Source organism: Enhydra lutris, unplaced genomic scaffold (assembly GCF_002288905.1).
Source record: "Enhydra lutris kenyoni isolate GAN:26980312 unplaced genomic scaffold, ASM228890v2 scaffoldscaffold2, whole genome shotgun sequence".
NCBI classification, from domain to species: Eukaryota; Metazoa; Chordata; class Mammalia; order Carnivora; family Mustelidae; genus Enhydra; species Enhydra lutris.
The window spans coordinates 6711126-6736628 of NW_019154086.1; the positions used below are offsets into that span (position 1 = coordinate 6711126).

The following is a 25503-nucleotide window of genomic DNA, read 5'->3' on the forward strand; positions in this document are numbered from 1 at the left end:
AAAAAAAAAAAATAAATAAAAAAAAAAAAAAAAAAAAAAAAAAAAAAGGCAGTCTTAACTGATTTAGTCAATATATGGAAAAGTTAAGTGATTTCACCATGTAGAGAGGAGTCTCTCCTTTTAAGAATATGCTGCATCTGAAATTCTGTTTGCCATCAGTAAAAACTTCACACAAGACGGGGCGCTATAACTTACTTATGGCACAAGGGAAGAACCAATGTAAATCACGACTAGACTGTCCCTACAATATGCAAAACAACAAAACACAGGAGACCCGTGGCAGTGGCTTCTGTTAGAGAGAACAGAAGGCGCTCAGCACCAGCTCACATTTCATCTTTCCTTTTCCTTCCACTTTACTCAAAGACTTCTGCTGTTTCTTGAACAGATTTGACCTCATGTTCTGATACTATACGCAAGGAGTGAGCTTTCAGGGATGGCATGTGAACTGATCAGGAAAGGAGTCCAGACAGAAAGCTCTACTCCGCAATGACAGCACATCAGCCGCTCAAAAACAACACATACATCAGAGCAGCTCAAACCTCGCAAAGCTCTGCTCTTCGGTTCCGTGACCTTTCCAAATAGGGGATCTCTCAGCACAGTGCAATTAAGAATGGCCTACTGAGTTGTTTTAACGTAAAATAATAGGCTGTTAGCTGCTCTGTCATGCATACTGAAAAGCAAAAACACTCCTGCCACATATTGCAGGAAATGCCTGAGAGCTTCCTCAGGAAACTCTGTTGGAAGGGAAAGGCCCACAACTAACTTGAGCAATACTTGAAACTTCAGCTGTGTGCCCAACTCCAAGGAGATGGTGGACACGAGGACATTACTTGTTTTGGTAAGGGAGTGCTCTCCCACATGCTGAGAGGGCACCAGCTTGGAAGAGACAGCGGCCACTGGCTGGGACGTGGTCTCACATACAGCTCCACTGTTAGGATCAGACTCTGCTCTGAAAACCATGTCAACTGTTCAGGAAGGAGTGTCCTATTAGAGGCAGAAAAATCACACCCATTAACACTCAGTTAACAGAGCCTGGTGACTAATAAGCAATGCTATCTTGGTCTCTGTGGGGCTCCCTCCCTGGCTCCGCTTTATACAAATATTTTATCAGTTAGCTGGATAAAGATAAAAGAGGCCAAAGCATGGAATGAAAAAACTCGATTCCCAAAGGGCTAATCTGAAACACTACAAGAAGAGTCTTGCTTCTGGCTCTGGACACCAACAGCAGTTAGAGGAGGGGTCAGTGGCATGTGAGAACAGAATCAGGAGTTTGCGATCACCATGTTCATTGAGTCAACCGTGCAGAATGGGTGCTGATAATCTAATGTGCTTTTGGTATCCTTTGGAGAACTGAGAATAAGGATAGGGATGATCTCGCTGTGCTCTAAGGTGACCTGCCCTGAAGCGGCACGGTGGGAGCAGAAGAGATGGGGTATGGCAGGGCAGAGGTGAGCAAGGAGCGAACTGTCCATGTTCTGCCTGCACAGGAGAAGACAAAGGGCTGGGGACTCAGGACCTCACCTCCAGAGAGCCTTGGGAAAGCTGCTATAAAAAGGAATGAGCGATCTTTCTGACGGCTTCCAGAGGAAGGGCCAGGAGCAATAGGTAGAGAGGTGTCAACCAGAATAAGGAATAACTCTCAAACATGGGAAGTCCTGCCTCAGGAAGTGATTTTCACTCAGAGGCAGGATACTGCTTGTTAGAAACAGATGAGGAGAGAGATCAACTCCTCTAGCATGACAGCAAGAGATGCTCTGATGACCTTTTCACCATTGAAGCTAGATAGATGGATAGATAGATATAGACAGACTGACAGACAGACACACACACACACACACACACACACTCCAAAACCAAGCTTTTACAGACCTTGGAAACTGTCCTAAGTCCAAATAGCAAATGAAGAAATAACTATTTTTTAAAAACCAATCATTAAGAAAGGCGAGTGTGTGGTTTTTTTTTTTTTTTAATTTTATTTTTTATAAACATATATTTTTATCCCCAGGGGTACAGGTCTGTGAATCGCCAGGTTTACACACTTCACAGCACTCACCATAGCACATACCCTCCCCAGTGTCCATAATCCCACCCCCCCTCCCAACCCCCCTCCCCCCATCAACCCTCAGTTTGTTTTGTGAGATTAAGAGTCACTTATGGTTTGTCTCCCTCCCAATTCCATCTTGTTCCATTTGCTCTTCTCCTACCCCCTTAACCCCCCATGTTGCATCTCCTCTCCCTCATATCAGGGAGATCATATGATAGTTGTCTTTCTCCGATTGACTTATTTCGCTAAGCATGATACCCTCTAGTTCCATCCACATCGTCACAAATGGCAAGATTTCATTTCTTTTGATGGCTGCATAGTATTCCATTGTGTATATATACCACATCTTCTTTATCCATTCGTCTGTTGATGGACATCTAGGTTCTTTCCATAGTTTGGCTATTGTAGACATTGCTGCTATAAACATTCGGGTGCAGGTGCCCCTTCGGATCACTACGTTTGTATCTTTAGGGTAAATACCCAGCAGTGCAATTGCTGGGTCATAGGGTAGTTCTATTTTCAACATTTTGAGGAACCTCCATGCTGTTTTCCAGAGTGGCTGCACCAGCTTGCATTCCCACCAACAGTGTAGGAGGGTTCCCCTTTCTCCGCATCCTCGCCAGCATCTGTCATTTCCTGACTTGTTAATTTTAGCCATTCTGACTGGTGTGAGGTGGTATCTCATTGTGGTTTTGATTTGTATTTCCCTGATGCCGAGTGATGTGGAGCACTTTTTCATGTGTCTGTTGGCCATCTGGATGTCTTCTTTGCAGAAATGTCTGTTCATGTCCTCTGCCCATTTCTTGATTGGATTATTTGTTCTTTGGGTGTTGAGTTTGCTAAGTTCTTTATAGATTTTGGACACTAGCCCTTTATCCGATATGTCATTTGCAAATATCTTCTCCCATTCTGTCAGTTGTCTTTTGGTTTTGTTAACTGTTTCCTTTGCTGTGCAAAAGCTTTTGATCTTGATAAAATCCCAATAGTTCATTTTTGCCCTTGCTTCCCTTGCCTTTGGCGATGTTCCTAGGAAGATGTTGCTGCGGCTGAGGTCGAAGAGGTTGCTGCCTGTGTTCTCCTCAAGGATTTTGATGGATTCCTTTCTCACATTGAGATCCTTCATCCATTTTGAGTCTATTTTCGTGTGTGGTGTAAGGAAATGATCCAATTTCATTTTTCTGCATGTGGCTGTCCAATTTTCCCAACACCATTTATTGAAGAGGCTGTCTTTTTTCCATTGGACATTCTTTCCTGCTTTGTCAAAGATGAGTTGCCCATAGAGTTGAGGGTCTATTTCTGGGCTCTCTATTCTGTTCCATTGATCTATGTGTCTGTTTTTGTGCCAGTACCATGCTGTCTTGATGATGACAGCTTTGTAATAGAGCTTGAAGTCCGGAATTGTGATGCCACCGACTTTGGCTTTCTTTTTCAATATTCCTTTGGCTATTTGAGGTCTTTTCTGGTTCCATATAAATTTTAGGATTATTTGTTCCATTTCTTTGAAAAAAATGGATGGTACTTTGATAGGAATCGCATTAAATGTATAGAGTGTGTGGTTTCTGAACCAAGACTGCTCCCTGCTCCCACCCGAGCACAGTAAGGTAGAGACGCCACCCTAGGCTGCTGTCACCAAGAATACCAAGCTCCTTCTCTCTCAAGCTCCTAGTTGGAGGGCTTTCTTTTCAGTAGAAGCAGGACTTCAGAATTTCTCCTCTTGCCTCCAGCTACCTGCTGCTGAGGATAAGTCCTAGGCAAGCACAGTCAAGAAGTGGTGAGGGCTCCCTTCTTCCACCCAGACTGCACTCATGGAATCCAGGCTCCTTTCTGGGGACTGTCCACTAAAAAAAAACCCCTGGCTCTCTGATCACCCCTGCTCCAGTCTGTGAGGCAGTGGTTCCATCACAGGAAAGGCCAAGAGGACCTCACGCTGTTCCCTCTTCCAGCAAGCATTCAAGTCCTAAGTGGGGGTGTCATTCAGAGAGAAGCTACCTATCCCCAGGAACAGAGTCCTGGTTCAGAGATTATTCCTGGGGGAGGAGCAGGAAGTAAAACAGAGAGGTCCTAATCTCTTCTCAAAGGAACTGACTTCATTTGCAACCGAGTGTGGAGAAGTTTGAGCCTAAGAATATTCTTAAGAACAGTGAAGGTTGTGGTGAGAGGCAATGAGGAGGAGATTCATGGATTTAATGTAGATACAACCTACACAAGGCCAGCTACTCTGTAAAAGAGAACTGAGAGAAATGATAGCTTGGAGGCGGGGACACCCCTAATAAGGAGGTCAAAACAAATACTGAAAACAGACCTCAGAAACTATTCCTTCAAAGGAGTCACAATTTCACTGAATCAGTGTGTAGGGCAAATTATGCATCCAGGGCATTGTTAAAAGTAACAGAGCAACCAGTAGAGTTTAACAGCTAGTTTGGCCAAGGAAAAAGAATGAGAGCCCTACCAATACCACTGCTATCCCAGCTGTCTGTGGGCATACCCAAGGCTGTATCTCCCAAGAAGCAATATCAGAGGCTTAACACTTGGGGATGGGTAGGGGGAAAGGCTTCATGAAAATAATCCAGCCAGTCACTGAAAGTAATAGTAATAGCTCGGGCTGCAGCAGCCTGGGGCAAGTAAGAATAACTCCAGGAGTGGGGGATCAATGCACACAGTTGCTACATGACCTAAAATATCTAGGTTCTATCCAAAAATTACAAGGCATATAAAGAAATAGGAAAGTGTGATCACATACTGGGGGGGAGAAAAGCAGATAATACAACTTGCTTGAGAGTGTAACCAGATGTTAGACTTAACAGAAAGACTTTAAAATCGGCCACGATAAATATACTTACAGAACCAAAAAAAAGCCACCCCAAAACAAACATCAATAAAAAAACAAAAACAAAACAAAACAAAAAAAACCACATACCCCTACAGGGAATAGATGAAATGTAGGAAAGCATGATTTTAAAAGTAAAGGAAGGTATGATGGCAATAATGCACCCTCGATAAAGAATACCAATAAAGAGGGGCACCTGGGTGGCTCATTAGGTTGGGCATCTGCCTTCAGCTCTAGTCATGATCCCAGGGTTATGGGGTTGAGCCCCTTGTCTGCTGGCTCCCTGCTCTCCCTCTGCTTGTGTATGCAGGCATGCTCTCTCTCTTCAAATAAATAAATAAAACCTTAAAAAGAAAAGAGTATCAGAAAGGGAAATAAATTACAAAAAAGATCACATGGAAATTCTAGAGTTGAAAGTATAAAACTAAAATAAATTCAGGAGAGAGGCTCAATAGTAAATCTGAACTGGCAGAAGAAAAAACGAACTTGAAGATAAATCAATAGAGTATGCAAGCTGAAGATTAGGTGGGGAAAAGAGTGAAGAAAACTGAACAGAGAAAGGCAGGACACCATTAGTACCACAACAAATACATAATGGGAGTAAGAAAATGAGAGGAGAGAAAATGGAGAAGACAAAATATTTGAAGAAATTATGGCTGATGAGTCACTAACTTACTGAAAAGCAGTAACCTAGGGGCACCTGGGTGGCTCAGCTGGTTAAGTGTCTACCTTTGGCTCAGGTCATGATCCTGGAGACCCAGGATGGAGCCCCACATCAGGCTCCCTGCTCAGCGAGGAGTCTGCCTCTCCCTCTCCTCCTCCCTGCTCCTCCTTTGCCCTCCCCAACCCTGCTCATGTTCTCTCTCTCTCTCTTGCAAATGGATAAATACAAATCTTTAATAAAAAAAGGAAAAGAAAAGAAGAGCAGTAACCTACCCATCCAGAAAGCTCAACAAACTCCAAGCAGGATTAAGGCCGAGACCCACAAATATCTCACAATAAAAATGCTACAAGTCAAAGACTTGGAGAAAATCTTGAAAAGCAACAAGAGAAAAATGATGAGTCACTTATAAGGAAACCCCAATAAGATTAGTTACTGAATTGTAGGCAGAAGTAAGAGAGGCCAGAAGACAACAGGACAGCATATTCTAAGTGCTCTAAGAAAAAAACTTGTCAACCCATAGTCTTATACCCAATAAAGCTATCTTTCAAAAATGAAGATGAAAGAAACACTTCCCAAGATAACAAAAAAAGAGAGAAGTTGTTGCTAACAGACCCACCTTATAAAAAAATACTAATGTAAGTTGATTAGACACTGTTCACAGTCATTAGTGGAAAGCAATTCAAATCCACGTAAGAAAAATCAAAAGAGAAGTGGTAAAAAGAACTAGAAGGCAACTGTATAATAATATGTACATAATATAATGTTGGCCTATAACATGCAGAAATGAAATATATGTATAATGTATTTGCACAAAGGAGATGGGTAGGGACAAAGCTTTACTGGGATAAGAAAGTGGCTACAGACAGTAAAGCAATAATTATCACAATGTATTATTGGATTTGTAACATTAATAGATATACCATGCACAAGAGTATCACAAAATGTGGGAAAAAGTAGTAGAACTAAATGGGAGTAACACTTCTATATATAACTTGAATTAAGCTAGTTTAAATCAGAAGCTGAATCAGAAAAGTTAAGATGTACAGGGTAAACCCTAGAGCACCACTAAAACAAAAAACAAAACCAGAGAAAACCCCTCAAAATCATTTAAAGACCTCACCAAAGAAGATATACAAATGGTAAATAAGCATATAAAAATACTCAACATCGAATATCATTCAAAACACCACTACTGGAATGGCTAATATCCAAAAAACAGACAACACCAAATGCTGACAAGGATGTAGGACAACAGGAACTCACGTTCACTGTGTGGGAATGCAAAAATAGTACAGCCACTTTGGAAGACAGTTTGGCAGCTTCTCAGACCACTGAATGATCTTACCATACAATCCAGCAGCTGCTCCTTGGTATTTACCCAAATGAGCTGAAAACTTATGTCCACACAAAACCCTCCAAATGCTTTATTGACAATGGCTAAAACCTGAAGCAACCAAGATGTCCAAGATGTCCTTTAGTGGATGAATGGATGGACAAGAAACTGGTATATCCAGACAATGGCATATTATTCAAAGCAAAAGGAAATGACATAGCAAGTCATAAGAAGACATGGAGGAACCTTAAGCGGGTATCACTGAGTAAGAGAAGCCAATCTGCAAAAGCTACATACTGTCCGACTACATGACATTCTGTAAAAGGCAAAACTATGGAGACAGTCAAAAGATGAGCAGTTGCCAGATGTTTGCAGGGTGGGAGGGAAGGCTAAATAAGTGATGCATGGGATTTTTGGGACAGTGTAACTGTACTGCATGATACTGTAATGGAGGCTACATTTCATTATGCATTTGTCAGAACCCAAAGAATGTACAACACAAGATGTGACTGCTGTTGTAAACTATGGACTTACATTAATAATAACATATCTATGTTAGCTCATCAGCTGTAATAAATGTACCACAGGAATGCAGATATTAGTAACAGGGGGACGTGGAGGGGGAGATGTATGAGAACTGTACTTTCTGATCGCATCTTCTATAAACCTAAAGCTGCTCTAAAAAAACATTACATTAATGGGGTGCCTGGCTGGCTCAGTTGGTTCAGCATCTGACTTGACTTCAGCTCAGGTCATGATCTCAGGGCCATGAGATTGAGCCCTGTGTCAGGCTTTGTGCTGAGAATGGAGCCTGCTTAAGATTCTCTCTCCCTCTCCTTCTGTTCCTTGCTTGTGCTCTAGCTCTCTCTCAAAAAAAAAAAAAAAAGTCCATTAATTTAAAATATCATTACAGAAATCCAAATGCTACATTTGAAAATACTCAATACAAAAGAAATGGGTGAGGAGTACCTTCGGTAAGAACTCTAAGATCCTTTGAGACCCTCAGCCAGTCTCACTTTTTAGACCAGAAGATAGGCCCAATCATTAGCAAGAGGGAATACCAGAAGCCAGGGGTTACCACTGTCCTTCCCTGCAGCTCTTTCCAGCTAACGGTCTCTTCCTCTACATGAGGACTACTAAGCAGGTTTCAGAAAGGCCCTGGCCATGGACTTCAGATCATAATCATGGAGAGGAGTGAAGAAAGAACATGGCAGCACAGTCAGACCCATGGCTACGTTATGCTTCACCTGCGCCCTGAGTTCCTGAAGAACAGTTCGAGTTAAGGAAATCCCCACACCCCATTGTGGGAAACAGCTTACTGCAAAGACCACACTTCCCCATAAGTCTGAGACAAAAATCCACCATGCCATCAAGTTCATCTATAACAAAGCCAGACACAGATCCACCAAATTTCCACTCTTAGCCTCTTAAAAGATGAGCAGAACTGTTTGTCCTGATTCGATGGAACAAAATGCTTATTATCTGATGAGCAAACTTCAGTTAAGCTTCTATCCCTCCCCCAAGTCCTTGACCCACCCTCAGCCCAAGCCAGCCTACAATCTTTAATGATCCCTTCCAAGAATCAGCTGACTGCATGAAAGACATTTTTAATCAACTCTCACCTACTCCCCACATTTGGTTCTTTCTACCCTTGTTTATTTGCCCCTGTAAAAAAAAAAAAAATTCCTTTCTGCCTAAAAAAATTTTTTTTCCCCAGTAACCTCTACGCCCAGTGTGGGATGGGGCTCAAACTCCCAAACTCAAGGTCAGGAGGCAGACGCTCTACTTACTGAGCCAGCCAGGTGCCCTGCCTGATTTTTGACACCCTTGTGGATATTAAGGCTGGAACCTTCTCCTCATAGCAAAAGCCCCTCCTCTTTCTGCAATTATTCTTTCACATGAAGTCTCTCCTTCCCTAAGTCCAAATCTGCTTTTGTTGTTTTTGTTTTTTTAATAGACTCTACGTGTTCAGGCTAGATGACGGGGTCTAACTGAAATCATCCAGCACATCAATGAACACATCACTAGAATTTAATACAACTGCAGACTCATAAAATCCTAACACACCAAGGGATCTAAAAATTACCTGGCGCACCTCCTACCCATGGCAGGAAAAGCTCAGCAACAGCTCTGAGTGGCAGCCATGCTGCGGGGGTCAAACGCCTGTGGTAACAGATCATGGGCTAGCTCACAAGGCATCCTGTTCCACTCTCGGAAGATGCTCTGAACTGAGCTGACATCTCCATCTACACAGCAGCTACCCACAGGCACCGGTTCTGTCCTCTGAACTACAAAGAATGCCTATGTTTCCTTCCACATCTTTCGGCTGTCTGAAGGCAACCGCACCCCAGCTACTTCCCGCCAGCATAAAAGGGCACCTGGCCTGTGGAGATCTTCTACCCTGTCTACGCCAAAACAAAGACTAAATCCTGTCCTCGGCTTCCTTCTGTCTTTTTAATCAGCAGAGGCAGGGAAGTCACATGTGGATGTAAGTCCTACTAAGAAAATAAGGGAAGAGGCAGCAGACATCCATCAAGGGCTATCATTTTTTGCTCATGAGGGGCCAGTCAGCTGAGACACTGCAGCCAGCTTTTTCTGTTGTTATGGAAACTGTGGCTCTGTGAGGCTTTTTCCCTTAAAAATACCACCACCCCAGACCCGCCCCCCCTGCAACTGCCAATGATTTTTTTTTTTAATTTTTATTTATTGGACAGACAGAGATCACAAGTAGGCAGAGAGGCAGAACTGCCAATGATTTAATAAAAATCATGATTGAGTACAGTTGTCTACATTCCTGACATGAGTGGCAAGATTGGGAACAGACTATAAAAATTTTACCTCACCAGAACACTTGGACAAAACAAACAAAAAACTGCTCCAAATTCCCGTAATATGCTTGAATACTTAAGGAACTGCTAATCAGCCTCTGGGAGGTTTGGCTAGTAAATTAAACAGTTCAGTCATTATTCCCTTGGAAATGTGTCTACAGCAAGAACTGTATTTCACTGACCTTGGTCATTCCCAGACCTGGCATCTGGAAGTATGTGGAATATTCACTGAATTTACCCTAGACTTATGAGAAAGACTTTCTACCCTACCTCTCCCAGTGCCTGTCCTAAACTGGAGAATTCACTCTGGGAAGACCATCACCCCAACTGACTCTTCCAGTGGATGTCACTAGCTTGAGGATACTCATTAGTCAGAGTCCCTGACTCCTCAGGCTTCTGCAAACACACCAGCAGAGAAAGCTCATCTAAAACTGGGGACAGCTCAGGGAATATAACTATGATTTTGTGATTGAGATGTAAGACAAAACTGCTTTCTTTGGTGACCATGCACGTAATAATCCCAATCTTGCAAATTCCCGGTTGGTGTTTCTTCAGTAGTTGAGAAAAGATGCATCGAAGCTGAGTGGTTTTTGATGCTGCCTTCAACTAACTCTCTAAACTCATTTATCACCTTAAACGTTATCAACACCTCCCATTTTAATCTATTCGAGTAAGTTAATTGCAAGAGACTTTTACAGTAATTTTTATCTTAGGAAAATACTTCCTGATTTTTAAATTTCCAGCCATCCATGAACAAACACTGAACAAGCCCTAAAGTAGCATGTGCATCTTCTAACTTTACTGAAGTTATCAGAGCCACTTAATATTTATATAAATATTACACACAAATTTTATATGCCACATATATATAATATACAACAAGTATTTCTAATCCAGAGCTTTCTGAACAAATACCTAAAATGCAAAATGCTTATGTTGCAAAAAAGAGTTACGTATACATACTCATAGAATTTGCTAGATTCTGACAGGTGGTAGAGTGGAAGAGCAACTCCTACATGAGACACTCATCTCAGGAAGTTAAGCAGAACCCTACATAAAATGGCTGCTTCCTCAGCACTTGCGTCCAGCTCTTGCCATAGCCAATATTGACAACACAGTCATCAAACACTTTCTTCAGTTATTGGTCAACAGAGAATCTTTGGCTCAAATCAAGAACACTACTGCTCCTTTGTGTTTCTTACACATCACTTTGGCAGTCAACTGTTCAACAGACACTGCTGGTGCCTCCATCTGTCAATGTAACTTTGACAATGGAGCTCCAGGATGATACCCAGAATATACATGCAGACGTCCACATATATGTACACACAAACACACACATACAAATACATACACAACTAGGGAAGTACCAATTAGGTACTGAGTTTCACACTGGTCTCAGTCAGAATACTGCTGATGTAGCTCAAACAGTAAGGGACTCACCACACTGGGAATACAAGCGTGGGACAGCAACGAGGTTTCATTTGTTCTTTCTCTATTTATTCAGCCCCAGAAACTTCTTTTTCCCCCCTCCCTTCCCGTAAACAGCTATGAAGTCCTGTGGAGTCTCTTTCATTTATCTCTCATTCACTTGACAACTACTGACTTCCTATTTGGTTCCACAGGTAGGGGGGATACAAGAGCAAGCAAGTTTGAGGCAGGGGCTGCCTTCCTGAGGCGGACAGTCTCCGGTGCGGCAGACATGTAAGTCACAAGGCAATTTCTACACAGCCAGGTAAACATTTTGGTAGGTGGGGACTAGTTCAGGGCACCAGAAGAGAGAGCTCAAAATGGGAAGGACACCTGGCTCACACTTAGGGTCTCAAAAAGAGTTTTGGGGGAGGAAAAATAAGACTTGAATCTACCTCATCTCCTCATTCCAATAATACAGCACTGATACAGACTTTTTTCTTGCCCGGGCACACTCTATTCTTTTGCTTTCCTGCCTTTAATCTCACCTTGGACAGAAACCCTTACTCTCAAGATAAAAAGCAAATTTCACAACATAGGGCTCTTTTGAGATATGGCTTCCCATTCATTTCAGCAAGCCTCTGCCTGCTTCTGTATTTAAGACATACAGAACCATCTCTGTTTCTGAAGTGTCCTGTACTCACTCATGTCTACCTGAATATCTTTCCCCTTGTGCTTCAACACTAGATCAAGCTTTCTCTTCTTTGAGAAGCCTTCCCTGATCACTCAGTCTGGGAGAGGCTGAGTTTTGATATGTACTTTGATATGTGTTTTAAAGTTATTCTAGACATCATAACAGTGTGATATTAAGTATGCATTATTTAAGCTTCAACTTAGGGACGGTCAGCAGTCCTAACCAAGCATCCATATTTCAGAGACTGCTAGCTAACACGAATTCCTAAAAGTGGCTACTCAAAGTCCTTTGGCTGTTCATTATTGACCAACACCTAAGATTTTGCTCATTAGCTCAAAAAACACAGAAATTTTTCTATTGGTGAAATTAATGTTTGCTAATCTGAATGGTAAATACAAGAGATGGGTTCTCATTGCTAAAATAAAACATATTCAAGGTACACGTACACACACACACACACACACACACACACACACTAAAATATTTTAGAGATAGCCCCAGTTCTTGCATGGATAGTGAGTAAGTCTGCACCTGATCACCTAGGAATGCCACCTGGGGCCAGTCACTGGCTTTGGAAGTTTCTGTTTGTCTGATGCTGATTACAAGAATAAGAGAATCCTACTTACATCACACTGCTACCCCCCCGACAGTAGTAAGACACTTAACACGACAGATAGCCTGGCCATTACTAAGTTTAAAAAATAAGTTATATGAGGCTATTTCTAAATGAGTATTTAATAAACATCTTTAAGTATGGCTGGATTTGCTTTCCTTATAATTAGTAACAAAGCTTTAGAGGAACAGCTAAGCATTTCTCAAACTTCTTCATTGGGCTTTTTACTGTACGCGCAAAAGAGTCGTATTAAATCCACTTAAGTCACCCCACACAGCCCCTCCACTCTGCTCTTGTGTGCCCCAGGCATCTTCTGTAGCATGTATCAACCTGCACAGTCACTGGCAGTTTCCACGTCTACCTTCTCCAGTAAGTGCTGAGGTCTTTGAGAACAAAGACTGTGTTCGTCATCTCTGTAGTCCCTTGCTTAGTTCAGTATCTACATACAGAAATACCTGCAGAATGGACAATAAAAAGCAGCAATAATAAAGTGATAGGACATCTGATAGAACTAGGATTGGGGGATTTGTGTTTTAACACCAGTTTCAGTAATACCAGTAATACCTGAGTCCCTACTATGTGTCAATAACTTACCAGGGACTTACTTTTTGTCAAACACAGTGTTAGGCCCTTAAATAGTATCTCATTTAGGGGCGCCTGGGTGGCTTAGTTGGTTAAGTGTCTGCCTTTGGCTCAGGTCATGATCCTGGGGTCCTGGGATCGAGCCCCACCTCAGGTTCCCTGCTCAGTGGGGAGCCTGCTTCTCCCTCTCCCACTCCCCCTGCTTGTGTCCCACCCCTCCCCCCGGTCTATCAAATAAATAAATAAAGTCTTTTTTAAAAAATAGTCTCTCATTTAGTCTTCAGAATACTTCTGAGAGGTAGCACCGTCATTTACAGCAGAGGAAGCAGAGAGGCTGACTAAGAGAGTTGTTCCACTAGGGGCGCCTGGGTAGCTCAGTCAGTTAAGTGTCTGACTCTTTATTTTGGCTTGGGTCAAGATCTTAGGGTTATAAGATCAAGCCCTGCATTGGGCTCCATGCTGGGTGTGGAATTTGCTTAAGATTCTCTCTCTCTCTCTATCCCTCTCTCTCTTTCTCTTCAAAAGAAGGAAAGAAAGAAAGAAAAAGTTATTCAGATAAATAAGCAGAAGAGTCAATCTTTGAACCCATGTCTGGCTGAATCGAAAGCACATTTTTAACCTCTACTTTAGAAGTGTGTCCCATAGCTAACACTTGAAAGCTTAGGCAAAAAAAAGGTCCCTCTGGATTCCAATTTGCTCATCTGTATATGGAGCGAGAAGACCAGGTGATTCAAGTCCCCCTTCCCCCCCGCACCAGGTCACAGTGCGGGGGCTCCGGGTGGCAGCAGTCATCGCCTCAGTCTGCCTGCCCTTGCGCTCCTGACAAAAATGGAAGAGATTTTCCTGGGCAGCATGGAATAGGGCTTTTCAGATAGCATATTTTGTTTTTATTCTTTTTCTCTTTTAAAAACATCTCAGGGGATTCTACAGGCAGAGAAAAGGGACCAATTTTTGGCACAGGGCTTTGAAGCTAGAACCTGCTGTTAGTTACCAGAGCCAGCAAGTTGTTATTTTTGTTCTACAATTCTTCACTGACTTGGATGCTGGCTGAAATTATAAAAAGGGCAAGGAAAGAAAACCTACATCCAGGGACACTTCAGTTGTCAACAAAATAAAAGTGGTAAAAGAAAACAGTAAAAATGTCAGCTTGTTAACCACATTTCAACTGCACTGTTGCAGCTGTATACAGAAAAGGATTTTAGACCTGGTTCTCTTGACACCATCTGAGAACTGCTCAATTGAAAGACTCACACCCTTTCTGTGCTACAAAGTTCACAGTCAGGGACTGAAGTGGCATAAGTAAGAGTTCCATCCCACAAGTATTTATTGAGCACTTGCTTATGCAGTATGAAATGCTAATATCTTGGGCCAGTCTTCTTTAGGCTCAGCTGTCTGGAGGGAAAACACATCAGTAGGGAAAGAATACCTTAGGCTACCTTCCTTAGAATATCTTTTATCTGCTACCACTCACTGATCAGGATACCTGCCTGGTAAGGAGAATGGGAATTCTAGAACAATGAAAGTTCTTAGTTGCCAATCCCCCCATTTGGCTTCCTGGAAGAGCCAAGGAATACTGGTGATATGTTATTAAGGCATCCAATCAGAAAGAACCTTTGACAGCACTGAGATGATTAAAAATCATTGTTGTTTTGAGAAAATTGCTCAAGAGAGGAGAATAAAGACACAGAAGGGGGAAGGTGGATTTGTGCCTTTAAAAGTCACTACCATCTACAAATGAGCAGAGGGGAAAAAAAGACAGAGAAAAAAACAAGAAACAGACTCTGACCTATAGAGAACCAACTGATGGTTACCAGAGGGAAAGAGGGTGGTGGGGGATGGATAAAATAGGCCATGAGGATTAAGGAGTGCACGGGTCATGATGAGCATGGGTGATACATGAAGTGTTGAATCACTATCTGGTACACCTGAAACTAATACAACCGTATGTTAACTACACTGGAATTAAAATAAAAAATTAATAAATTGGAAAAAAAACTCACCTTCTTAATAGCAGAATCTCCTTTGGATGGATGACAAGAAGGAGACATTTTTACCTAGAAAAAAAAAAGGCAAACACTTTAATATTCTTTCTGTCATAATCTAGTTTTATTTGATCCACACTCAAAACAACTCAAATGGAATTGGTATAACTGAGAAAAAACAGGCATTTTCAGAGGAACAATGAACAGATCTTTTTTTGTTGTTGTTGTTAAGTCCCTTTGAAACTTTTCTGGAGATCAAAAGTCAGTAGTTAGCCAAGATAAAAATATGATTAGGGTAAGAAAAGTAGAACAGATGGCCCAGACTGTTTTTAACCAAATGATGAGGAATCAAACAGACACACATATCTCTGTTGACAATGTTAATCAACTGATGCAATATGCAATGGTCAGCATTTCTTACAGAGAACAACTCAGAGTATCCTTGGTGATATAATACCCCCTTTAGACAAGACATGCAACAAAGAATTTCATAAAATAGTGAAAAGATTAAGAAAAAGTATCAGCCAAACCATATCAAAAAGATGTTTAGAGCTCAAGAAAGAGAAGACTGATGGTGCAGGGATATCTTGAAATACCTGAGGGTTGAAAGAGATTGTCAGATCAGAAAAAAAGAGCAAGACTCAACTACATGTTACGTGCAAAATCATATTTTAAATGTAAAGGCACAAATAGGTTACAAGCAAAAGGACTGCAAAGATCTACAATGCTAGCAATAGATTTCAGAGCAAAGATTATTACCAGGGATAAAGAAGATCACTTCAGAATAATAAAGGGGTTGATTCATAAGGAGGACATAACAATCCCAGATATCAATGCATCTAATAGCTTAAAAATAAGTAACAATTGATAGAACTGAAAGAAGAAAAAAGATTTTATAGTCAGGGATTTCCACACCTTTCTCTTTCAATATATTAAAGAATAAGGAGGCAGATATTTAGAAAGGATTTATTAGATTTACAGGACACAATCAACTAACTAGATCAGGTGGACATTCATAGAACACTCCACCCAGCAAAAGCAGAATACGCATTATTTTCAGGTACACATGGACCACCACACAGACTATTTCCTGTTAATAAAGTAATTCTCAATAAATTTAAGCAGATCCAAGTCATACTAAAGAAGGTTCTCTGATAACACTAGAAGTAACTTAGACTCAGCAACAAGAAATATCTCCAAAAAACATTTCCAAATATTTAGGAACTAAGTTATATTTTCAAATAACCCATGGGTCAAAGAAGAAATCAGAAGGAAATTAGATCCTAGAAACACACAACCTACCAATAATGAATCACGAAGAAACAAAAAATCTGAATAGACAACAACTAGTAAGAAGATTGAATCAGTAATCAAAAACCTCCTAATGGGGCGCCTGGGTGGCCCAGTGGGTTAAGCCTCTGTCTTCGGCTCGGGTCATGATCTCAGGGTCCTGGGATCGAGCCCCACATCGGGCTCTCTGCTCGGTGGAGAGCCTGCTTCCTCCTCTCTCTCCGCCTGCCTCTCTGCCTCCTTGTGATCTCTGTCTGTCAAATAAATAAATAAAATCTTAAAAAAAAAAAAAAAAAAAACCTCCTAACAAAGAAAAGTGCAGGTCCATCCAGAAAACTTATTGGTGAATTCCACCAAACATTCAAAGAATACCAAATCTTCCAAAAACTCTCCCAAAAAATTAAAGAGAAGGGAACACTTCCAGCCTCATTGTTGGAGGTCAGCATTACCCTGATATCAAAGCCAGACAAGGACACTACAAGAAAAGAAAATTACAGGGTACCTGGGTGGCTCAGTGGGTTAAGCGTCTGCCTTCAGCTCAGGTCATGATCTCAGAGTTCTAGTATTTAGTCCCACATCAGGCTCTTTGCTCAGCGGGGAGCCTGCTTTCCCACTGCCCCCACCTGCCTCTCTGCCTACTTGTGATCTCTGTCAAATAAATAAATAAAATCTTAAAAAAAAAAAAAAAAAAAGAAAAGAAAATTACAGGCCAATATCCCTGGTGAACAAAGATGGAAAATCCTCAACAAAATACTAGTGAACAGAATTCAACAGCATATTAAAAGGATCACACACCATGATCAAGTGGGATTTATCCCTGGGATGCAAAGATGCTTCAACATATACAAATCAGTAAGTGTGGTATCCACATTAAGAGAATTAAGGGGGAAAAAACTATATGATCATCTCAGTCAATGCAGGACAAAGTATTTGCCTTTTCATGATAAAAACATGCAACAAACTAGGATTAGAAGGAAACTACCCCAACACAATAAAGGCCGTGTATAAAAAAAAATCCCACAGCTAACATCACACTTAGTGATGAAGACGGAAAGCTCTTCCTCTTAAATTAGAAACAAGAATGCTTGTTTTCACCACTTCTGCTGAACATAGTGTTGGAGGCCACGGCACGGTTGGAGTCGAGGATCAAACCAGGCCCTGACTTGTGTCTCCTTCAAAGTCCGGACACCTTGACAAGGTTAAGGACGGGAAAGTTGAGTAACACTGAGAAAAGGGTCTGTGCTATGTGTGGTGCGCTCGCCTACGTGACTTCCCACACACTCCCGCTACAGAAGGGAACAATGTGGTCAGGGTCATGAATTCTTAGCTGGTCCTTGTTGTTCTATACCTCCCATAACCCACTCCCTGGTTGACTGTCTTGCTAATGGCTTTAGCCGAAACTACCAGACATCACGAGGTTTGCTTGTAGTTAATGTAAACTTGGTATGGAAACTTGCGGTCATCTGACTAGGTACTGATATAATACACCTCCTATTCTGGTCTGCCTTATAAATGATTGTAAGATGTGGAATAAAATTGGCACTGTTGGACATCCTCTTCAGTGTCCCTCCTGCCCCCATCTCTTTGTCTCTTAATTTCTTTTCACCATCCTCTTACCCTCACGTTTTCCTGGTCGATTTGTCATGCTGGCCGCGACAACATAGTATTAGAAATTCTAGCCAGGACAATTGGGCAAGAAAAAGATATAAAGACCATCAAATTGGAAAGGGGAAAAGTAAAATTATGTTTTCAGATGACAGGTTTTATGTAGAAAACTCTATAGAGTCGACAAAAGTAACAGAACAAATTAAATAAAATGGCAGGCTACAAAATCAGCACACAAAAATCAGTGTTTCTGTATGCTAATAAAGAACAACTTGAAAAAGATATTAAGAAAACAATTCCATTTACCATAGCATCAAAATGAACTTAGGAATAAACTGAGCCAAGGAGGCAAAGATAAAAAGAAAACATCCTGTATTCCTGGATTGTTAAGACTTAATTGTTAAGATGTCCACACTACCCAAAAATCTACAAATTCAAGGCAATCCCTATCAAAATCCCAGTGGCATTGCAGCAGATATAGAAAAGCCCATCCTGGGGCGCCTGGATGACTCAGTGGGTTAAAGCCTCTGCTTTGGCTCAGGTCATGATCCTAGGGTCCTGGGATCGAGCCCCGCATCGGGCTCTCTGCTCTGCAGACAGCCTGCTTTCTCCTCTCTGCCTGCCTCCCTGCCTACTTGTGGTCTCTGTCAAATAAATAAATAAATAAATAAAATCTTAAAAAAAAAAAAAAAAAAAGTCCATCCTAAAATTCATATGGAACCTCATGGGACCCTAAATAGCCAAAACAATCTTGAAAAAGACCAAAATTGGAGGTCTCACACTTCTTAATTTCTAAACTTACTACAAAGCTAGAGTAATCCAAATTGTGCTACTGGGATAAAGACAGACATGTAGACCAACAGAATAGAGACCAGAAATCAATCTTCACATATAAGGTCCATTGATTTTTGACTAGTGTACCAAGACCATTCAATGGGAGAAGAATAGTCTTTTCAACAAATTGTGCTAAAAACTACATATCCATATGCAAAAGAACAAAGTTAGACTTTTACCTCACACCATATTAAAAAATTAATTCAATGTGTATCAAAGACCTAAAAGCAAAGGCTAAAACAATAAAACTCTTCTTTAGAAGGAAACGAAAGTTTCATGCACTGGATTTAGCAATGATTTCTTAAAGATGACACCAAAGACACAAGCAACAATTAACAAAAAAACAGACAAACTGGACTGCATCAAAATTTAAAAGTTTTGTATACCAAATACATAAATATAATAAAAAGGCAACTCATCAAATGGAAGAAAATATTTGCAAATGATATGGGATAAATATCCAAATTAAAGAATTAATATCCAGAATATACAGACAGCTCTTAAAACTCAACAACAAAAAACCAAAGAACCTGATAAAAAAAAAAAATGCACAAAGGACTTGGGACATTTCTGTAAAGGTGTATGGATATTCAATAAGCACAAGAAAAGATGCTCAACATCATTAGTCATTCACAAAATGCAAAGTAAAACACAATGAGATACCATTACACACCTAGTAGAGTAGCCGAAACTGAAAAGACCATATCAAGGATGTGGAGGAACCGGAACCCTCATACAACGCTGGTAGGGGAATAAACTGGTACAACCACTTGGGAAAGCAGTTTGGTAGCTTCTTAAGATGACAAACACACATTTGCCATATTTGTCAACCATTCCATTCCAAAGGTATTTACCCAAGAGAAATGAAAGTATATGTCCATACAAAGACCTGTATACAAATCTTCAAAACAGCTTAATCTGTAACAGCCAGAAAGTGGACAGCTGGAAACACCTATCACCAACTGGTGCTATCATAAACAAACCATGGTATATGCATTACACTGAAGTACTACTCCGTAGTAAGAAGAAATGAATTCTCCTAACAACATGGGTGAATCTTAAATAATTACGCTAAATGAAAGGGGAACTTACTTGATGGTTCCATTCATTGTTAAACTCTAAAAATGCAAATTATTCTATTATAACAAAAAGGCAATTTGGTGGTTTCTGGGGAACAGATGGGAGAAACTGAGTAAGTTTTTAGCAGTGAGAGGGTCACTATCTTAATTGTAGTGATGAATTCATGGATAGATACATGTCATATTTATATGCCTTTGTATATGTAAATTTATTTAATATCAGTTATACCTTAATAAAGCATTTAAAGAAATTTGTAGGATGCAGCTCAAAATAGTGCTTAGAGGAAGATATTTACAGCTTTTTATACTACACTGGAGAATAAGAAAGGTTAAAATGAAGGACCTATATGCTTCCAATTTAATAAGCTAGAAAAAGAAAAAGTAAAATCAAACTAAGTAGAAGGAAGGATATAAGGAGCAGAAATCAATCAACAGAAATCAAACAAAACACTAGAGAAAATTGACAAAGCCAAAAGTTTATTCTTTGAAAATATCAATGACTGATAAACTATAACTCAGATTGATCAAGAGAACATATATCAATAATATCAGCAATGAAAGATAGATTACTACATACTGCAATACTTATACACATTAAAAAGAGGCTATTATGAACAATTTTATGCCAATAAAATTGGCAAAATAAAGATTTGACAACTTTTTTAGGAGGGGAGAGAGGCAGAGCGGGAGGAAGAGAGAGAGAACCTTAAGCAGATTCCACACCCAGTGGATCTGGGGTTTCTGATCTTGAGAGCCTGAGATCATGTCCTGAGGAGCAATCAAGAGTCAGACGCTTAAGACTGAGCCACCCAGGAGCCCCAAATATGACAAATTAAAAGGACATGTTCCTTAAAAAACAGCTTATAAAGACGGACCCAAGATGAAACAGGAAATATGAATAACCCTATATTTATTAAAAAAAAAAAACAACAAACAAACCTGAAGCATATCTAATTATCTCTTAAAGAAAACTCCAAGTCTACATGGTGTCAGCAGTGAATTCCAGCAAATACGAAGTACACAGGGATTAGTATCTGAGATTGGACAGCAACTTGTTAGTTTACAAGGAAAAATAGAATCCGTATTGCAAGCACTGCAACAGACAGTAGAAGGATCGGTCTAGGATGATGTAGCCAAGGTGTAAGTATTAGGCAAGCAATTTGATTCAAGTTCTCCAACCCCTTCAGTTCTGACAGTCTATTTCTAAGAGCCTCCAGTACAGATGATAAAGGCATTTCCTGTCACTGTGGCATCAAGCTATTCAAAAAGGACCACGTTGCAGCCCTTCTTTTTTTTTTTTTTTTTTTCCCTTTCCCCTCTAACTTTCAGAGTAACTTTAGAAAACATACCTCATCTCAGGGGTCAAAACAGCTGGCTGTCCAGACTGTCCTTTTGGTCTTAGCAGGTTACAAAAATTAGACTTGACAGTCTTTGCTTTAACATACCATGACATTAATACTCTGGAATTCACTCCAGATGTATGATGTAGCTTGCTAAACATGATCCAATTTTAACTCCTGGTATGCTCTTTTTGAAAAGGAAGAAAATAGATTTTCAAAGCAAAGTAGATATTTAAGCTTAAAAAATGACCTCATGAAAGAGTCTGCAGATTTTTAAAAAAACAAGCCAAGAACTAGACGTGATGCTGGACAATTTATCTGAGAAAGCTGTTCTCTGGAGATTAAGTTAGAGAGTGTTTGAAGTGGCAACAGAAATGGTTCAGCATCACCCATGAAAGGTCTTATTTTTCATTTCACAGGATTCCTTCTGGAAATGCCTCAGGCAATGCGGCTCGAAAGAGACACTTTAAATCCAGGTATGCACACACTAGATCTGGGGATATGGATGATATATTAAGCTATGGCCTTAATAATGTTAAACTTTTGTGATCTTTGTTAATGATTTCCGACTTAGAGAAGCAATGTGATCTGAAGTTTAACAGCAATAGGGATACCTTCCTTATCACTTTTCTTTTCTTTTTTTTTTAACAAGCCTTGGTTGTTCTGGTTACCAAAGGAATATATGTTCACAAACAGAAATTTAGAAAATACTAAAAGGCAAAACAAAGGAAATAAAAATCACAATCCGATCGCACAGCAATAACTACTATTAACATTTAGAGTCACACTGTTTTGTGATCTTCCCATGTGACCTGTTGAAAATGTTTAGTTCACCATATCTGTATTCTTCCACCACAGGATTTTTCTATTAAGCAGTCCCTTCATTGCAGAGATATGCTATCACTAATTTCACCAACTATTGGAAAGCTACTGGGGCATTTAGGTTGTTTTCAGATTTTTTTATTTAAAAAAATGCTGTCATAAACATCTTATAAATACTTGGCACACATTCTTGATGTGTTATTTCCATTGCACCTATAAGTCCCTGCTTCAAAGGGTATAGGACATTTAAAAATACATACTGCCAATTTTTCTCCTGACAAGGAAGATGGATCCACACCCCTTTTCCTATAATTCTGAAATCCCAAAAACACTGAAACAACAACAAAAAAATACATACATTTGTAAACTTTTGGCACTGATAGCAAAACCCCACCTGGAGTGAAGTAAGGCTACTTATAGTCTTTATTTATCCCACATATTATGGGATGCTGCCCTAGACCCCATTGGGAATGTTCTATAATAACAATATATGTACCGTATTACCTTTCTTTTCAGCACTTCAAATATGCCATTTTTTTTTTTTTGAGAAGTCAGCCATCAGAAACTTCTGCTTCCTCCCTAAACATGTTTTCATGTTTTGTTAAGAGCTTATAATTGTTTACCAGAGAGGCTGTCCTATACAGGTTACCCTGGCATTACTAGAACTGGAGCTCTCTATATTTCAAATACTTTTTCTGAATGATCCCCACCCCTACTTTGTCCAGAACTCCAATTACAGGTGTATTTTGCCACATGAAGTTGTTCCATAATTCACTGCTGCTCTATTCATTTCTTTCCAGTCTTTTTTCTGTGTTTGACCTGGCCTAATTGTCGTGCTACATATTCAAGTTCACTAATCGTTTCTTCAGCAATATCCATTGTGCTGTTAATCCTATCCAGTGTGCTCTTCAACTCAGACACTGAAGTTTTAATCATTAGATGTTCTATTGACGTTATGACTTCCACATCTCTATCGAACATGTCCAGCCTCGCCTCTAGCTTCTCGAACATATGGAATATAATTATAATAACTTGTGATGTTCTTGTTTACTCATTCTATCATCTGTGCTATTTCTGGGTCTGTTTCAATGGATTGCTTTTTTAAAAGACAATTTTTTAGGACAGTTTCAGGTTCTTGGCAAAGCTGAGAGGAAGGTACAGAAATACTGCATATATCCTATGCTCCCATCCACGCACAGCCTCCCTGTCATCCACAGGCCCCATCAGAAGGCTACACTTGCTACAGCTGATGACACGTTACACTGACACATCATTATTACCTGAAATCCACAGCTTACATTAGGGTTCACGTTTGGTGTTGTGCCTTCTATGGGTTTGGACAAATGTGGAATGATGTATGTCCACCACTACAGTATTATACAGAGTATTTTCATTGCCCCAAAAGTCTCTGTGTTCCATTTATTCACCCCCACCCCACCCCCACTAACTCCTGGCAACCACTGAGGTTTTTACCGTCTCCACAGTTTTGCCTTCTCCAGAATGTCATATAGTTTATTTTTTTCCCTCTGCTTTATGACTTGCATTTTTCCTGCTTTCTTGATCAAATGCCAGACATTGTGAATTTCACCTTGTTGGGTTAAATGCTTTTGTAATCCTTAACATATTCTTGAACTTTGTTCTTGATGTGGTTAAATAGTTGGAAATAATTTGGGGCGCCTGGCTGGCCCAGCCGGAAGAGCACGTGACTCTTCATCTCAGGATCGTGAGTTCAAACCCCATGTTGGACATACAGATTACTGCAAAGAAATAAAACTTAAAGAAATACTTGGAAATAATTGGATCTTTTTTAGGTTTTGCATTTCAGTTTGGTTAGATAATTGGATCTTTTTTCAGTTTTGTGTTTCAGCTTTGTTAGGTGGGATCAGAGTTGTGGCTGGTCTAGGGTTAACTTTCCCCAATACTAAGGTTCAGACAGGACTTAGTTAGTACTCAGTGTACCCGTGAAGTATGCAGTGCCCCGGCTGGCAGTACTCCTGGCTCTAGATCTGGGGGCAGTGCTACTCTAATCCTTTTGTGTGGTTCTTCTGGCCTCGAGTATACACTATTTCCTCACACAGTAGACAGTATTCAACCTAATACTGAAAGTTGTCATCTGCAGATCTCTGGGCAGCTCTCTCCCATCTGTACTCTGTTCTGCAAACTCCAGCCACCTTGCTGTCTCCTCAACTCTGACAGACTGGTGAGCCCTGCCTCAGTTTCCCTTCCCTGGGCCAGGGCGTGGAAACTTTCTCCTGGCAGTACACTAAGGACGAGCCTAGGGCTCATATTTTTTATTTCTCATCTCTCAGGAGTCACACTCCCTCACTGCTTGATGTCCACTGTCTTGAGAACCACTGTTGTATGTACATTGTCCATGTTCCCCCGAGAAACTCTAAATGAATCCTGTCAGAAGCTGAAGCCCCTATATTACCTTCTAAAATGAAATTTAAAATCAGAAAAATTCTCAATTCTGAAACCTGTCTGGTCAGAGGCTTTGCTCGGGACTGCGGACCTGCAGCAATATGCACTCCCACTGCTAATGCACAAAGTGTTGGTCTCTTCACATCCTCATCAATATAAACGTGTATTTTGAAATGTATGACAGTTTACCGTGTATTTTTAATAACTTGCCAGTTCAGTAAGTTTAAGAAATGGCATCGTATTCCTGTTTTAATTTGTATTTCTTTGATCACTGATAGAGTTGAACACTTTTCACATTTCACTGAATAGAATTTTCAAATGTCATCTGCTCACATTCCCATCAAGGCTTCGGCTCTACATAAAGACACGAAACACTCTTCAGGCACTACTGTTATCATCTGGTCTCCTGGACACAAGCCATCTCTGGATCAAAGGGAAGTGAGCCAATTTCCAGGACTTTCAGCATCTGATTTTCAAACCGCGCTGGCAGTGGTGACGACGGAGCTGCTCATCGTGATGTGGCTATCGATCCATTTTCCACAGTCGCGGGAAGCGGACCGCAGCAGTCCCCTGTTTCAAACCCTTCAGTGTTGCCTACTACTCTAAGAATAAAAAGAAAACTTCACCAGACCTTCCTGGCTCCTCAGGACATGATCGTACCTCCTCAACCGCATTCCTTGCCACGCTCCCCTTTAGTTTCTCCGTTCTGGCCACTGAGCTTCTCTCAGGTCCTCGAACGTGTCATTGTTCCCCTCGGTTCTCCTGATGGCACGGTCTTCACATGGCTGGCGCCTTTCTAGCCTTCAGGTCTCAGCTTAAACACCACCTCTGCGAGGGTGATTCCGAATCACCCTCCAAAAGCAGGCTGCCCCTCATGTTGTTCTTCCCACAACATTCTATTCTTCGCCCTGATGGGACTCACAGCCTAACACAAGTTGGAATTACAAATCTGATATAGTTTGTTTACAATTTAATTATTGTCTAGCTACATAATGGGAAGCTACATAATGGTAGGAAATATATTTTCAGTTTTGGGGGGGGGTTGTTCAGTAATGTGTACTTAGTCCCAAGAATATATAGCATTTGCTCCAAATGAATCACTGAATACTAGGATATAATAGAAAGATTATTGGAA

The 25503-nt window shown here is 40.6% G+C and overlaps 1 protein-coding gene across 5 annotated transcripts in view; it reads right to left on the reverse strand.

Annotated features, from left to right (window-relative positions):
• Window positions 1-25503, reverse strand: part of LOC111147960 (VPS8, CORVET complex subunit) — a 245202-nt gene that overhangs the window by 17015 nt on the left and 202684 nt on the right. For 3 of the 5 annotated variants that reach the window (XM_022504289.1, XM_022504272.1, XM_022504282.1), the window contains one exon: window positions 14992-15049. In XM_022504289.1, the coding sequence (XP_022359997.1) occupies window positions 14992-15049 (58 nt within the window). Of the gene's footprint in view, window positions 1-12792; window positions 12869-14991; window positions 15050-25503 lie in introns of those variants that run through there. The other 2 variants (XM_022504292.1, XM_022504266.1) reach the window with 2 other exon arrangements.